This window comes from Miscanthus floridulus, chromosome 9, assembly GCF_019320115.1.
Source record: "Miscanthus floridulus cultivar M001 chromosome 9, ASM1932011v1, whole genome shotgun sequence".
In the NCBI taxonomy this organism is placed as follows: domain Eukaryota; kingdom Viridiplantae; phylum Streptophyta; class Magnoliopsida; order Poales; family Poaceae; genus Miscanthus; species Miscanthus floridulus.
The window spans coordinates 143,000,295-143,018,272 of NC_089588.1; the positions used below are offsets into that span (position 1 = coordinate 143,000,295).

Consider the following 17,978-nt stretch of genomic DNA (forward strand, 5'->3'; position numbering starts at 1 on the left):
CCCCTGGGCCGCCCGTGGGCTGTTCGCCTGCTGGCCTTTGCTGGGCCGCCCGCGCGCTATTCGCCTGTTGGCCTTTGCTGGGCCGCCGCGCCTGCGCTGGGCCGGCTTGCCGCGCGCGCCTTTGGGCTGCCCGCTGCCTACGCGCCTGTGGGCCGAGCTAGGCCGTGCGGCCTGTTTCTGTTTGAATGTTCTTGGTTATTTTGTTAAATCAATGCTCTTCAAAAATTGAAAATAAAGTATAGAAAAATCATAAAAATGTCAAACTAGTTTTGTTGAGTCTCTAAAATTAGGACCTACCTATTAGTATATTTTGTTCACATAGTTCGATGATATTTTTGGTAGCCATATAATTAATCTAAGATATGTAATATTGCAAAATATAAACTTGTAGAAACTTTCGTGATAAATTGGTAATAGTATTAGATCTGAAATCTTTATAGTAGGTTCCTAGCAATATTAGTTGCTCACCATAATTTTGTAGCTCTAGAATAATTAGTTTACTAAATATAGAATGATGCCCTATTCCGAATAAAGATTAAATGGAAAGAATGGAATAAAGAAACACCGTTGGTTTATATAACTACACTAATTGTTGGGAAATAACGCCTTATCTGACAACGTGTATACGTAGCCTAAGTACGGTCGTCGTTAGAACTAGCCGTTAACTCGAGAGGCGTAAATCGTATTTTACAAGTCACGCTTTCAGTTGATTAATTATGTCCTTGCATTTGCATCGCATCGCATCTCATATAGGTACGATGATGGATCAATGGATCGATCGAAGGATGATTGGGAATCCGAAGATGGTGTAATGGTATTCTCTCCAGGAGATGATGCAATGGGCTTGTTTTTCAGCTGATGGTGGATGATCTGAAGATGCGGCTACTAACTTTTTAATATATCTTACCCAGGCAAGCCCCGGTGCATAACCCCTACTTTCTACAGTTTAAATTATGTTTGTGCATTAAGTTTCAAGGAGTTGAATGAAACCCACTTGCTTATATATATTTTTATCCTATGAGTCTTACTAGTATGATAGGATCGTGTAGATTGCTATGCTACAGGACTCCGGTAGAAATCGAGTGATTGCCTATCACTCTCGAGATATAGGAAATATGTTACTATAAGATTATCGCTTGGAATATATAAAATGGTGGAAAGGAAAATGGTGACCGAGCAGGGATGTGGTTTGGGTATTGGTGGGTGTAAGAAGTTGTGTCGCCGCGGAGGCGGGTCATAGCTTGGTTACACCATTTTTCCCTGTCTGGTCGGTTAAGGATCGATCATTGCATATGACTCTAGGCAGGTCACAGACTTATTATCCCGAGCACATACTTGTGTATGGGCGCTTGGAAGACTTGTTGCTGTCTTGTCGCGGATCCGGCTCTTTTTCGGACCGACTGTTAGGGTTTGTTTTTGGTGGAGGAGGTCCTTGCACCGCACTGAGTCCCGGACTTAGGGGCGGGGGCTTGGAGTCCCAGTTTGGACGGGGACCTGGACACCCGGGATAGGAGAGTGATGGGTTGGTCCTGCTTGTGCCAGGGGTACAAGCGGGGCGTGTGTTTTCGGGGTACCCAGCTAGGGGCATTGATTCGCTAATCGCCGAGCTATCCGGTACGGCTTGTCTGCGGTTTAGCATCGTAGTAAGAACTGAAGATGAAAGATGGAAGATGGAAAAAGAGAAATCTGATTGCTTTCCACCTGCTTGAAAGTAGCTCAGGTGCTTACCTAGAATGGTTAGTTAATGAACCAATGTGGCTATTAATCAAAATCGAATGTAAGGACTCACGCTTAGTAATGCTTCCTGCAATGCAATAAACCCACAAGCCAGATAACCTTGCATATCCTTGGAGTCTTTGCTTTTCTCCTATCGGGTAAGTCTTGCTGAGTACAATTGAGTACTCAGGGTTTTATTCCCCCTGTTGCAGGTAACAGGTGGAGGCTTGAGCTGACCTTTGTGTGTGGATTCCTCCTGGTGGGCTCAGAGAGGATTTCCTTTACGCTGCGATCGTAGTTGTTATTTATAACTCTCACCAAATACTTTTATAAATGAAAGTTTCATAATCTGTTTCCATAGTCTATATATCAACACTTCATCATGTCATTAGTAGATGTTTATTTCCGCTGTAACTCTGTTCACATGTTTCTATTCTGCTGTTCAATTAAATTATTTATAACTTTGATAATATGATTTCATTCCACTGTTATATTAATAATTGTTATATTCTGATGTACATGTAAAGTGATGAAAGAAATGGTTAAGAATGATGTAAGCTTTATTCTCTCATTTGTGATCCTGGTGGCAAAAATGTGGATTTTCGGGTTCTCCCCTGGGGTGTGCGCGACTGAACCGAGTAATTTAGTGTTCTCCCTCGGGTGCTTAGTGTCTAATGGAAGACGAGCACTCCTGTGAGGCGTTAGATTAGGCGGTTCTGCCACAACAATGATCTCCAATGCCTCCACGCTGGTCTCCAACACCGCCCCCACCCCCTCCACAGCGACGCACTACAGAGACGTCTAAGGTCCCGGCGGCAAAGAAGACCAAAAAAAAAGAGTTATTTCTCAAGAAATACTTCCTGAAAAGACTGATGAGCAAATAGCAGCTGAAGAAGACAAAAAAGTGAAAGATTTTTTATAGATATCCAAAAGCAGAGACAAGCGAAGCTTAAGGAGAAGCCGTACTTTTACATACCACGAGATCTGCTGAGGCAGAAGGTCAAAGCTCACAAGAAAAAGATGCTTGAAGTTTGTAAGCCTCCGCCACTATCAGACTATGACCGCTCCCTCGTGAAGTCACATGATGCAGATAAGAAAAGGAAAAGAGCATCAGGGAAGGGTGTCCCACAGCTCGGACAACAGAAGCAACCAATGCAAAATCTTGTTGTTGCTAATGAATATGGTTCTAACATAGAAGTCTATCGACCAGACAACTCTGGAGAAGTGTCTGTTCAAGACCTTAATGCTTTTTTTGAACTAACTGGTTTAACCTTGGATCAATTGATGGTCAAAGCTCCAATCCAGAACCTAGAAGTTAATACCTGGAAGACTAATAAATTTGGCAAAAGTCTGTACAACCCTGCGGCTCTGAATGAATTGGTTACGCAAATGTACTTGCTCAACAAGTGGTACATGCAGGCGTGTGGCAGGGGTGAGGAGTGAATCTTTGTCAGATTTATAGACCATCATTACTTCCGTGGCGATGACATCTTACATATTAGTTTTGAAGAATTGCATCAACTATACCACATGGACACTCTGGACAAATCAATCATTAGCTGCTTTTGTTTGTAAGTGATTCTTACTTTTATTTAATAAACTCACTTCCATGCGTACGTGTATATAATTATCCTCACATGTAACTTATATTTATATACAGATTTCAGATGTCAGAGCTCCAAAGAATACAAGACACCAGTGTTGGCTTCATTGATCCTTATATCGTATTCAAAATCGATATTATTGTCAAGGAGCAGTGGGTATCTGAAGCACAGAAGAATATCATGAGGTTCTTCATGAAGCAGCACGACAAGACAACAATACTTTTCCCGTACAACTTTGAGTAAGTGTTAATAATAATGTAGTCTACACATTTTATGTAATATCAATACAACTTATATGCATGTACGTGTGTGTATAAACCAATGCAGGTTTCACTGGATACTCATTGTCATTGAGTTAAACTCAAGTCGGTTAGTAATCTTGGACTCGTTGAGAAAAGAGCGGGCACTATACCAAGATATGATAGACATTATCCAGGGGTAATTTCGATCTCTCGCGCACAACTATTATTGAATAGACTTTGCCATAATTTATTAACGATCGTACATTATTAGTCGCACAGGGTTTGGAAAGAGTTTATTAGGCAACACCGCAAGGATTGCAAGGCACCACTTAATGTAGTTGAAATACCAGTAAGTTGTACTATATATACTTCCCCACGTGTTTAATTACTATATTATACTTCAATTTACGTGTGAGATGATGAGAATAATATTCTTCTCGTACAGTGGTGTTTGCGGCAGCAACCTGGTAATAACTTGTGTGGATACTACGTTTGTGAATTTATCATTGCACATATAAGAAGAACTCCTGAAGATGTCCTCAGAGTACGTATATATCAAATTTTTATTTATTTTTAAATGAATATATATATATATGTATGTATTAATACTTTTTCTTTTACTTCAAATGCAAGACTGAATAGTTGAAACAAAGGGTCATGCAAAAAGACCATCTGAAAACAGTTCAAGAGTCAATAGCAGGATTTCTTCTAGAAAAAGTGCTAAATCCCAACCTAAGGAATAAATAATGTAAATTAAATGTTTATTGATATCGTTATTTTCGAGAACAAGATTATGAAAGTGTTGTATATATACATATATATATCTATAATATATATAGTTTCATACTTTATTCGAATATAATAATGCTCGAGATGAGAGTTAGATGTAATTATATGCGTGCGTGTATTTATATTAGCAGCGTAGAATACGTACATAAAAATATATTATATATTAAACAAATATGTGTAACTGAACTGAAAACAAATTAAAAAAAAAAGAAAAAGAAAAGGAACCTTTAGTCCCGGTTGGGGTTACCAACCGGGACTAAAGGGTGCGGCCACGTTTGCTTGGCTGGAGGGCCTTTAGTCCCGGTTGGTAACACCAACTGGGACTAACACCAACCGGGACTAAAGGTCCCTCTTTAGTACCGGCTCGATGACCCGGGACTGAAGGTTCCACCTTTAGTCCCGGGATCGTTGTCCCGGCGCGGTAACCGGGACTAAAGGCCGTTACCGCCCGGGACAACAAGGCCATCCTGTAGTAGTGAGACGATCGAAAAACATATATGGAACGTCTAATTCGAAGTCCGGATGAAGAAGTTATGCCCTCGGAAAGATTCCTCGTTATCGAGAGTTCCGATCCAAGTCGGGACTTCCGACTGTCGGAAGTTCCGATGGGTGTCGGGACTTTCAGGAAGCCTGAAAAAATCTACTCGGTGTCTGGGGTTATCCCTACGTCGGGAGTTCCAACAAAAGTCGGAAGTTCCAACCCAAGTTGCGACTTCCAACATACCTAACAGAAAATCCTATTCGGATCTGGCCTTTTAGATTCCGATCCGAACTGTTCCAAACTCGTGGGAAACTTGGAAAATAAGGCTTGGAGAGGTTTCATACTGGGATAAGACCACCCCCTCTATATATATGAGAGGATCATGGCCGATTGAGTTCTTATCTATCCAATCGTGAAACAAATCAATCTACTACCTCTACTATATCCCTTCTGTCCTCTTCTCCAACCCCCATGTTGTTCATCGCTTGATCCGTCGACCAAGGATGGCGCCCTTGGCTTGCCGGCCGACCTAGGGCAACCCGACGACGTCCTTGCCCTGACGGGGTCCCTCTCAGGAGAGAGCTTCGACGGTTTCTTTGCTAGTTTGCCTGAAAACTAGCCGGTTCTTAGTCACGTAAGCACGTTGGTTATCATTTACTGGTTTGCTTGTAAACCTCTCCGTTCTTCACCGCGAAAGAGTGACATCCTAGCTGCATTCTTCGGTCCGTAGCGGCCCAGGCGTCTAAGACCCTGTTGACGGTTGGTGTCTGATTCGGATCACTTCCGACATCAACAGTAATTAATAATTCTTCCCATCCCCTACTCGGATTAATTATATCTTGCACTGCTGCCGATCATGTTAAATTATAACCTAGCTAGTTACTAACTCTTGTCCATCTTGGGATAGTGTGCTACCTAGTGCCGATGACGATGACGACCACGACAGCCAGTCAATGTCATCCCCACCGCCGCCGCCAGCAACATTGGCGCCAAATGGCCAAGCAGGCAGCGTTAGTAGCTTTATTACTGGAGAGGCGCCGACCGTCCATCTCGAGAAGAAGGCAATAAAGAAGGTGAAGTCTCTCATCCTGCTGCTCGCCAATATGGCAACGACCATTACATACCAGGCGGGGCTGGACCCGCCTGGTGGCTTCTGGCCAGAGGACGGCGAGGGCCACCGTGCCGGCGATGCCATACTCCTGGCGAAAGACCCGGCACGCTACAAAGCCTTCTTCTACTGCAACTCCACCGCCTTTGCGATGTCTCTGGTCGTCATCCTCATGGTCCAGAAAGAGAAGCTGGTCAGGAGCCACACCTTGCTGGTGGCCATGACGCTGGACATGTTTGCCCTCATCGGCGCCTATGCCGCAGGGAGCTGCCGATACCTCGGGACATCCGTTCATGTCGTGGCCCTGGCTGGGGCCATCCTCGTGTACGTGCTCGTACATGTCCTCCTCTTCACGCTGGGGTCGACTAACGTCGATGCCACAGTGCCTGAGAAGAAGCACAAGCGGCTACTGCTGGTAGCCTTCTTGGTCGCCACCATCACCTACCAAGTTGGCCTGGCTCCACCGGGTGGGTTCTGGAACGAGGAGGACAGCCGCCGCCACGCGGGGCACGCCGTCCTCCTGGACAAATTTCCGAGCCGCTTCAAGGCCTTCTCCTACTCCAACACGGTGAGCTTCATGGCGTCTATCGCGCTCATCCTCCTCCTAGTCAACCCCATCCTCTCCCGCCTCGCCATACGGTGCTACGCTCTCTACGCGTGCCAGGTGGTCGACCTGTTTGGCCTCATGGCCGCTTACGCCGCCGGGAGCGCTCGAAAACTGCGGACGTCCATCTTCGCGTGTGTGCTCATCGCCGCGGTGATTGCCTTCGTTCTTGTCAACACCGTCATGCTGACTTTTTTCAAGAAGAGGATGATGGCTCGGTCTGATGAGGCAGGCACTACTGCGGCACCGTCGTCGTCCATGGCTCAGCAACTACCAAGACATGCCCAGGAGACAGAGTACCGAGATGAAGTGTACGCCAAACGCAAGTACCTGATGCTGCTCGGAATCCTGGCCGCAAGTGTCACATACCAGGCCGGCCTAGCCCCCCCGGGCGGCCTTTGGCAGGACGACGGCGGCGCTGGTACCCATTCGAGCCGCGATGCTGGGAACCCGGTGCTGCACGACACCGACCCACGGCGCTACCACGTCTTCTTCTACAGCAACTCCACATCCTTCGTCGCGTCCATTGTCACCATTGCCCTGCTGCTGCAGCAGATCCTGCGGAGGCACCGCTCGACCAACCACGAGCTGCTCCTGCTAGCGACCAACACAGCCGTGGTCCTGGACCTGCTGGGCCTCCTGGTGGCCTACGCGGCTGGCAGCACCAGGGAGTGGGAGAATGTCGTCGTCTTGACCCTCCTGGTTTTGCTCTTCATGGCTATCCATGCCGTGGTATGGTTGTTCGGCCAGAGACGTCGCTGCGCCGCCGGAGATGACCGAGGAGCAAGCACTAGTAACGGTCTGATTGGAGAGAAACTAGAAAGTGGTCATCACCGGTGCCCGCTTGTAGGAAGGCTCACCGGTGCTGGCAACCACCCCCTCAACACCTTCTGGTCTCCCTGTAGGTAGAGGTTCATCCTCCCCCTCTCCCACCTTGCCACCCCCTTCTTGATAGGACGCCAATCGACGGGCAGATCCAAGCTTCAGCGCTGGGAAGCAAATCTCCTTTTCCGGTGACTCCGACTCTGACTCCGACTGCTCAGTGCCCTCCTCATACCTCGACGCTGCCCGCCGAGGCCCCTCGGTCGAGGTATCTCCTGCAGCAACGGTGGCGCCGCAACGCACAATGCACATCGTCATGGCGCAGGGGTCGAGATGACGACATGGGCGAGGTCGAGCAACGGCGGCGAGACCCGACGAGACAGTGACATGAGCGAGACAGAGGTGAGGCTGCGCGATAGCAATGAGAAGGCGGAGGGAGGTGGGGCCAGTATATTGCGCGAGCGGCGATGGGTCTACGTGTGGTTTGGTGCCATGTGCGGTGGTGGTGGGGTCAGCGCATGCGGGTGCTGTCAGCGAAGGCGAACGGGTCGAGGGAGGAAAAAGTGGGGTACGGGCCGGTGATGTTGTCGACACACTGTGCAGCCTATGTGTTTGGGCAATGGGGTTTAGAGAGATGTGACTCGGATTTGAGGTGAATATGAGTTGAAAGGTAAAATAGAGTTCAAATGTTTTTAGTTTCCGAAATATATTTTGAAAATAGTTTTGAGTACAAATGATTCTAAATTTGAATTTTTGAGATGTTTCACGGTCCCGTGACAAATGGTCTGCCACTGGTATGTAGTAAAATCACATGACATGTGGGCCACCACTGTTTCAAAATGTTAAAGTGTGTATATGCCATTTAGTATCAGTGTTGGGAAGGGTTTCTGAATCCAGCAACAAATCGAGATCAGGGGATAAAATGGAATTGTTTGTATTACTTGTCAGAAGAGTTGTTGAGGTACTCAGGAGTGAGGTCGACGACATTAGTCAATTGCATGGACTCTGGTCTCCATGGCAGATGATTAGTATTATAATCCCAACATCTGTTGCTGCCGAGTGCAGAAGAAAACAGCACGAGCTCCACTCTACTCCTTGTGTCAGTCTACTACTACCTTGGAGTACAATACAGTGTATGCTCACTCTCCGTGCGAATAGTAATACAAGAAAGAGCACATCGGGAACATGTCAACTATTGGGAAGGTCACTTGTATCTTGATCATCAAAGAAGCAAAATAGTGTAGCACTATCTACCGCGGAGGCCGAATATATTTCCGCCAGTAGTTGTTGTGCTCAATTACTTTGGATGACTTTGGAGTAAAATTCAAACAAGTGCCATTGCTATGTGACAATAAAAGTGCAATCAAGCTCACCAACGATCCCGTTCAACATTCAAGAACAAAGCACATTAACATAAGACATCACTTCATAAGAGATCATCAAATGAAAGGCGACATTGCAATTGAGAGTGTTGGCACCGATGATCAACTTGCCGACATATTCACTAAGCCACTTGATGAGAAAAAGGTTTTGCAAGATTAGAAATGAATTGAACATACTTGACTTCTCCAATATGAGTTGATGCACCCCACATATATGACATGCCTCATCTTCGAGCAAAACAAGGTAAAAGTCGTTTGGCATCTAGTCACACTTTGTACTTCTTAGTCTCATTCACTCAAAATCAAAAGAATTTAATGCTTATATGATGCCACTATTGCTTCTATGCTTAATATGATCTAGTGGTAACATATAACATGTTTGTGGGCTTGTGAACCTAGTGTTTGATCTAGAAATGAGCTAAAAGTGTTTAACTCAACATTGTCAAGATAACCCTTACAAGAGGTGTGAAGAAGCTTGCCATTGGTTCAAACCGAGTTAAATATCTCAAGCAAATGCTCTAGGTTGAACCAAAATTGAACAATGATCCCTCTCACCTTATTGATTGACTAACTTCACCTATAATTTGAGCCATATCTTTTATGGTAATTAATGACAAAGGGGGAGAAGAGTCACAAAGATATGAAATATATGAAAATGGGGGAGAGATTAGTCACAAAGATAGATTCAAAAGGAGAGAGATTCCATTGTAAAGCTTGCATATCAAAAGAAGGGGAGCAATTAAAATTTGAGCACACAAGTAGGGGGAGCAAGCTCATAAACTTGTTTATTGCATTTGGATGTGCACAAACATATGGTTGCTTGCATTGCACAAGTTGTAAAATTCAAGATTTATGCTTGAGTGGTGTATGGTAATAGTAGAACTTGATTGATGTTTTGGAATACTAGCATGCTTAGGTAGCTAGATATGTTGTTAATTTAATAAGTGGCACTAGAGCCTTGCTTCTAAAGTTGATTTAATGAGGTTTCTAGTTTGTATTTACTTTACTAGTAATTTTACAAGTGGTATCTAGCTAACCATGGTGCTAAGGATGGTGTATATTGGCAACTCCGATTGGTATCACGCTTCAAAGGTCCATTCTTTACACATTGACATCATTTGGTAGTCATTCACTCTCCCACAGTTCATATCCATGCATATGTGCAAGCTTTTAATCCAAACACTAGTAGAGAAATGGGTTGTAGTCCCGGTTGGGAACTGGCTTTAGTCCCGGTTTCCCAACCGGGACTACGAATCCGGGACTAAAGGTCCATCCTCAGGAGAAAAATAAATGAAATTGTAGGGAGGCTTCTCTTGCGATGTGTGAGATTCGAACCCAGGACCTCTTTTCTCGCGCATAAACTCCTTACCAATTCAGCTGTACACCACATGTGACAGGGTCCTGTACACTCTCCTTTTGAATTGACCTGTGGGGTACCTTTAGTCCCGGGTGGGAGATCTTTAATCCGGGTTGGTGACACCAACCGGAACTAAAAGGTCACCCTTTAGTCCCGGTTGGTATTACCAACCGGGACTAAAGGTTGAAGGACATTTAGTCCGGGTTGGTAACACCAACCGGGACTAAAGGTGGCCTGCTGCGAAAGCGTGTCAGGACTAGGGGCCTTTAGTCCCTGTTGGTAGCTTCAACCGGGACTAATTCTTCCTTTACTCCCGGATGCAAAAAATACCGAGACTAAAGCTCAAAATCGAAGCGGATGAAATATCATTTCTCTACTAGCGAAACTCTTAGCACATTTGTAGGGGGAGCTAATGCTACCAATTCAGATTTATGCAACTTGTCCATATCCTTCACACATGTTAAAATGTTTGGGCAAGCAACATGAATCCAAAAGATTTTAATCGAATATCTTTATGAAAAGGTTGTCATCAATTATCAAAAAGGGAGAGATTGAAAGCCCTAGTTTGGTTTTGGTTAATTGATGAAACCTATTGGACTAATCTTTCACTAAGTGTGTAGACAAGAAAGGTGGTCCAATCCAAGTGATGAAGCTAGATGATGATCATGGAGATGGTGATGACCACAAAATAATGATCAAGTGCTCCACATTTGAAAAAGAAGGAAGAGAAAAAAAACAAAAATGGGCTCAAGGCAAATGTATAACCATAGGAGCCATTTTTGGTTTAGGTGATCAAGACACTATAGAGAGTGTAATCACATTTAGGATTGATAACCGTACTATTAAGAGGGAAGAATATCGGTTAACGTAGTCATCAAGTGCCACTAGGTGAATTCATACATGCATTTGCATTAGGACCTAGTGTGCTAACCTAATACCCTTAGAAAATGTTTGTGACAATGCTAACTCACTCACACATATGGTGTAACACTTGTGGAGTTGGTACATTTGCAAAGGGTTGAAGATTTGATGAAGAGGTGCTCACTGTGGAGCACTGGACGCTGGTCCCCATGGGACCGGACGTGTCTGGTGGCAAACCCTAGGTCTCGGGCTGAGTGGCCACTTTAGCTGCTGCATCTCAGGTACTCTATTAAATTTTATTAATGTTTGAAAATATATTTTGAAATAGTCTTGAGTACGAGTGATTCTAAATTTGAATTTTTCGGATGTTTCACGTGACATGTGGGCCGCCAGTGGTACATAGAAAAATCATGTGACATGTGTGCCGCCACTGTTTCAAAATGTTAAAGTGTGCATATGTTATTTAGTATCAGTGTTGGGAAGGGTTTTCGAATCCAGCAACAAATCGAGATCAGGGGATAAAATGGAATTGTTTATATTACTTGTCAGAAGAGTTGTTGAGGTACTCAGGAGTGAGGTCGACGACGTTAGTCAATTGCAAGGACTCTAGGTCTCCATGTCATGATGATTAGTATTATAATCCCAGCATCTGCTGCTGCCGAGTGCAGAAGAAAACAGCACGAGCTCCACTCTACTCCTTGTGTCAATACAGTGTATGCTCACTCTCCGTGCGAATAGTAATACAAGAAAGCAATAAGCAACTGACAACCGGCCGGCGACTGTAGAGATGCCGTCGGAAGCCGGCAGTTCAGGAGGAAGAGCCCAGGGAGTCATCGGAGTACAAGCTCCGGAAGCAGCTCCTGCTGCTGGCCGCGCTGGTGGTCAGCGTCACCTACGTGGCGGGGCTGAACCCACCAGGCGGGGTGTGGCAGCAGGACGGGCCTGCTCTTGCTCCTGCTCCAATCTCCGGCAGGCTGCCGGCGGTGTCAGCAGTCAATGCCGGGGGACCTATCCTCCGGTTCACGCACCGCCGCAGGTTCCTGTCGTTCTACTACTGCAACTCCACGGCGCTGGCCGCGTCGCTCGTCGTCATCTTCCTCCTGCTGCTCAAGAACCCCAACAGGGTCCAGCTGGCCGTGCTGCGCCTGGTCATGGTGCTGGACCTGCTAGGCCTCATGGGGGCCTACCTCGCGGGCAGCTGCCGGGACAAGCCAGCCACCGTGTACGCCACATCGCTCGTGCTGGCGCTCTCCGCCTACGTAGGCGTACACATCCTGCAGGGCTTGTCACACGACAGCTCTCCATCTTTGCCGGCAGAGGAGGAGGACGGAGGTGGCGGCGGCGCCGTGTCCTCGGTCCTTCTCAGGCCCAAGGAACAGCGCAAGGTCCTGTTGCTGCTCGCCACCTTCGCAACGGCCATCACCTATGTTGCCGGGCTCAACCTGCCAGGGGGCTTCTGGGACACGTTCGACGACGGCCGGCGGCGGGGTGGTGGCCACGGGCACCGCTACCACCCTGGCGATTCACTCGTCGAGGCGCACCACGGGGGCCACCTGAGGATGTTCTTCTACTGCAACACCACCGCGTTCGTCGCGTCCCTCTTCATCATCGTGCTTGCTGTTGCACCCAGACAAGAAGAATAAGCTCACCGCGAGCTCCACGCGGTCGTTCGCGCTGCACGTGTTCGTCATCGGCTCGCTCGTCGGTCTCATGGCGGCCTACGATGCCGGTAGCTGCAGAGACAGTGACTGCAGTGTCTATGTTGTCAGCCTGTTCGGTGCTGTTCTGGCATTCGTCTTCCTTACAATGCTGGTTATCATGTCGGTGAAGGGTCTCAGGTGTGTCCATCCTCGAAACCATGCTCCATCCCCGGCTCTGGCTCCAGCTCCAGCTATGGCAGCAGAATCGCCGTCTCCAACTGACTGTGATCATCGGTATGTGTTGTCTCGGTTTGTGTGTGAAAAATAGAAATAGTAATTAATAATTCTTTCCATCCCCTACTCGGATTAATTATATCTTGCACTGCTGTCGATCATGTTAAATTATAACCTAGCTAGTTATTAACTCTTGTCCATCTTGGGATAGTGTGCTACCTAGTGCCGATGACGATGACGACCACGACAGCCAGTCAATGTCATCCCCACCGCCGCCGCCAGCAACATTGGCGCCAAATGGCCAAGCAGGCAGCGTTAGTAGCATTATTACTGGAGAGGCGCCGACCGTCCTTCTCGAGAAGAAGGCAATAAAGAAGGTGAAGTCTCTCATCCTGCTGCTCGCCAATCTGGCAACGACCATTACATACCAGGCGGGGCTGGACCCGCCTGGTGGCTTCTGGCCAGAGGACGGCGAGGGCCACCGTGCCGGCGATGCCATACTCCTGTCGAAAGACCCGGCACGCTACAAAGCCTTCTTCTACTGCAACTCCACCGCCTTTGCGGTGTCTCTGGTCGTCATCCTCATGGTCCAGAAAGAGAAGCTGGTCAGGAGCCACACCTTGCTGGTGGCCATGACGCTGGACATGTTTGCCCTCATCGGCGCCTATGCCGCAGGGAGCTGCCGAGACCTCGGGACATCCGTTCATGTCGTGGCCCTGGCTGGGGCCATCCTCGTGTACGTGCTCGTACATGTCCTCCTCTTCACGCTGGGGTCGACTAACGTCGATGCCACAGTGCCTGAGAAGAAGCACAAGCGGCTACTGCTGGTAGCCATCTTGGTCGCCACCATCACCTACCAAGTTGGCCTGGCTCCACCGGGTGGGTTCTGGAACGAGGAGGACAGCCGCCGCCACGCGGGCCACGCCGTCCTCCTGGACAAATTTCCGAGCCGCTTCAAGGCCTTCTTCTACTCCAACACGGTGAGCTTCATGGCGTCTATCGCGCTCATCCTCCTCCTAGTCAACCCCATCCTCTCCCGCCTCGCCATACGGTGCTACGCTCTCTACGCGTGCCAGGTGGTCGGCCTGTTTGGCCTCATGGCCGCTTACGCCGCCGGGAGCGCTCGAAAACTGCGGACGTCCATCTTCGCGTGTGTGCTCATCGCCGCGGTGATTGCCTTCGTTCTTGTCAACACCGTCATGCTGACTTTTTTCAAGAAGAGGATGATGGCTCGGGCTGATGAGGCAGGCACTACTGCGGCACCGTCGTCGTCCATGGCTCAGCAACTACCAAGACATGCCCAGGAGACAGAGTACCGCGATGAAGTGTACGCCAAACGCAAGTACCTGATGCTGCTCGGAATCCTGGCCGCAAGTGTCACATACCAGGCCGGCCTAGCCCCCCCGGGCGGCCTTTGGCAGGACGACGGCGGCGCTGGTACCCACTCGAGCCGCGATGCTGGGAACCCGGTGCTGCACGACACCGACCCACGGCGCTACCACGTCTTCTTCTACAGCAACTCCACATCCTTCGTCGCGTCCATTGTCACCATTGCCCTGCTGCTGCAGCAGATCCTGCGGAGGCACCGCTCGACCAACCGCGAGCTGCTCCTGCTAGCGACCAACACAGCCGTGGTCCTGGACCTGCTGGGCCTCCTGGTGGCCTACGCGGCTGGCAGCACCAGGGACTGGGGGAATGTCGTCGTCTTGACCCTCCTGGTTTTGCTCTTCATGGCTATCCATGCCGTGGTATGGTTGTTCGGCCAGAGACGTCGCTGCGCCGCCGGAGATGACCGAGGAGCAAGTACTAGTAACGGTCGGACTGGAGAGCAACTAGAAAGTGGTCATCACCAGTCTTCCCATGTCCAGGATCAGGTCGTTTAGCTTACTGTGCTAGCCATTCCAAATTATAGTAAGTCGTGTTGATTTTTTAGGTAACATAGTTTTTGCCATGTAGATAAAAACTATGTATGTAGAAAAATCATACTGACTTACAATTTGGAAGGTGGCAGTGGTAGTAGATTAGTATAACAATCACTTCAGTTTTTATGTGTGCTGGCAACCCAAGTGTCATGGGCACCATCAGCTCATTTAGGATACCTTTTATGATTTTATAATCGATTGGTTGTTCTTATTTTTCTGTGATATAACAATGAGCAAAATTACCGACCTCCTCCATCATGATATGCACACAGCATAAGAAAATGTTAAATTAATTCTTGCTACATAGAGGTTCAAGCTAAGAGGAAAAAAACATAGTTTAGAAATTAGCCTATTATGAATCCATTCTTCCCACACCCCGTTGCAACAATAATCATCGGCCCAAGTACAAAGCATCTCAAAATAACTAGCAGCATAGTATCATTTGTGTTTGCCGTAGACAGTGTAATACAAAACGAAGATAAACAGATATATATACTGTCAAAACGAATCAGAAGCATATGATTTGTATATTTTCCTGTCCAGCCTGGACTATGTAAGTGAACCTGAAAGACCCCATTTAGGAATCTTAATTATAATGTTATCTCAAAGCTTAATATGTCCATTAGAAATCTCAAAGTATCCACTTCTTGTCTACATTTCTTCCAAAATTCACGCATTGATGACAGCCACAGTTCCAGGCTTGTTAAGCCCTGGTTTAGTTCGTGAAATTTGGAATTTATGGCTACTGTAGCACATTCGTTTTTATTTGGCAAATAGTGTCCAAACATTGACTAATTAGGCTTAAAACGTTCGTCTCGCAATTTCCCACCAAACTGTGCAATTAGTTTTTCTTTTCGTCTATATTTAATGCTCTATGCACGGGCCGCAAACATTCGATGTGACAGGTACTATAGCAAGTTTTGAACTTTGGAGTCCAACTAAACAAGGCGTAAAGCTTTGAGCCCAATGTACGTAGTGTGGTGCCAGCATCGTTTTGTATTTGGGCAACTTTTGGCTGGGTGGGCTTAGCGTCTGTAATGCTCATCTCAACCAGTACGAGCCATAATCTTGGGTTCATGAAACAACAAGAATCATAGGGTACACTATCTAGCCAATAAGATTTGTCCCATGGCAGTGGCAGGCTGGCCGTGAAATTTTAATTTGAGATCGTACAAATTTAATATTTCTACTTGTGTTCGTTGAGCACTAAGACTGAAATTTAAATCAAGTGAGACTACTACCGATGTTTGAAATGGGGATGTTAATTAATCTCGATGAGCATGGGGACAGGATCTTCAGCTGATCTTATCCACTGATCCTCCACTACATCTTTGTCTAGATCCATACTGACGCATGCCTAGATAGCAGTGCAGAGGCCTCAACTTTTGTATTATTTTCTCCTGACGGTGGACCTCAGTGGAGATACCGAGCAGATTTTTAACCATTCTAAATTATATTTTAAAGCAAATCCTGTTCACTTCTGTCGACACTGTGTTTTTAGCAACATTTAAATATCACTAAAATTTATTTTTTTTAAATTTTATATGAAGTTTTGTTTTGCAATTTGGGCCAACTAGATTTTTATAAAATTCAAAATAAATAAAGTCGTATTGATATGGTTCAGTACACGCACTACAAAACATGCATTGGCCTTAAATGGATGTGACGGGTCATGACATCGATGAAAGATGGGTCTCTAAACGTATGCATGGTTTAGTACATGCACTACAAAACACTGTCCTATGCCTGTTTGGTTGGACTTTTGGCTTTAGCTTTTGGCCCCAAAAGTCAAAAGCCTAATCAAAGGGGCTGCTTTTTCAGAAGCAGCTGCTTTTCCGTAGTATATTTTTTAAAGCTGGTCTGACCCTGTTTTTGGCTTTTGGCTTTCTGCTTTTCGAAATTGGTGGCATAAAAAGCTTTTTCATAGTTGTTTCAAGAGAGATAAAGATAGAAGGTATATTTTATACTTGTTTAATCAAACAGCTTTTAGATTTTCTACAGCTCACAGCCCACAGCAGTTTTTCCATAGCTCACAGCAACTTTTTTCTACAGCCACAGCTCAACCAAACATATCCTAAAATGCTAGCTTTTGTATCCACTGGCTCTCTTCTTCCTATCCTACATCCTTGACTAGTGGTCTGGCAGCATGGATGCAGCCATGCTCTCTCTTAGGCTGGGCTCGCACAGGCCCGTTGGGCTCATTTACATCGTGGCATGCGGGTGCATTTGAGAACTACAAACTTACAATTGGTACATGGAATAGCTACCTATTTATGTTGAATCAATCTCCGATCAATTTCTCATATGGGATTAATTTTTTTCTTTAAAAGGCCACCGACAAGAGCATGCTGGACATATTTTGATAGAGAAGAAACCAAATAGTACAAAAAGGAAAGAAAAAAAAACCTCAACACTCACAAAGGTGACAACAAGACCACCACCAAAATAAAACAACACCGGCGAAAACCACCTAAGTAACAATCGCGAAAGGCAACTCTGTACGCCACAGGAAACAAGCTTGGTAGCAGGAAAATGGGAGTAGGTTTCCATAGCGAATCCTCCAAGGAGGAGAAACGACACCCATCACTAGTAGAGAAACGACTTTTGATCCACTTCGAAATTTGGCTTTAGTCCCGGTATTTTTCGCGCCCGGGACTAGAGAAACCTTTTGTCCCGGTTGGTAGCTCCAACCGGAACTAAAGGTCCCTGCCCAACGGTTACCGAGGTGTGTCAGAGGCACGTCAGTGTGAGAATCTTTAGTCCCGGTTTGAGACATGAACCCGGACTAAAAGTTAGTCCCGGTTTGAGACACGAACCTGGACTAAAGGTACCTTTAGTCCCGGTTTATGTCTCAAACCCGACTAAAGGTGTCTCCAAACTGAATTTAAAAGGAAAGCGTATCTTATCTAAGTTAGATGTGTGATGGTAGGTGAGATGGTAACGCATGCAAGAGCTGAAGTGGGAGGTCGTAGGTTCGAATCTCCACAGCTGCAACTTTTTTTTACCCAATAAACACCTCTACTCCCGATTGGAGGAACCGGGACTAAAAATCAAGACCTTTAGTCCTGATTGCATAGTCCCGGTTCCAAAACCGGGATTAAAGGGGGTTGAGAACCGGGACTACAGCTAGGTTCTCTACTAGTGCATAGGTGCCACAAAATGTCGATCGACCTATAGGGTAGAGGCCTCATTGCAATACCTCCTACAAGGGGAATG

The 17,978-nt window shown here is 46.6% G+C and overlaps 1 protein-coding gene and 1 pseudogene across 1 annotated transcript; both read left to right on the forward strand.

The window, feature by feature from the left end:
- Window positions 1-6,112: 6,112 nt before the first annotated feature.
- On the forward strand, window positions 6,113-7,453 carry LOC136481166 (uncharacterized). Its single transcript, XM_066478522.1, has one exon. It carries the CDS (start codon window positions 6,113-6,115, stop codon window positions 7,451-7,453), a length of 1,341 nt encoding a protein of 446 aa, XP_066334619.1.
- A 246-nt stretch (window positions 7,454-7,699) lies between these two features.
- Window positions 7,700-14,723, forward strand: LOC136481167 (uncharacterized; annotated as a pseudogene).
- The last annotated feature ends 3,255 nt before the right edge of the window (window positions 14,724-17,978 follow it).

Bases quoted from the DNA above. Each gene is read 5' to 3' on its own strand.
- LOC136481166 (XM_066478522.1), top strand. From the start codon at position 6,113: ATGGTCCAGAAAGAGAAGCTGGTCAGGAGCCACACCTTGCTGGTGGCC.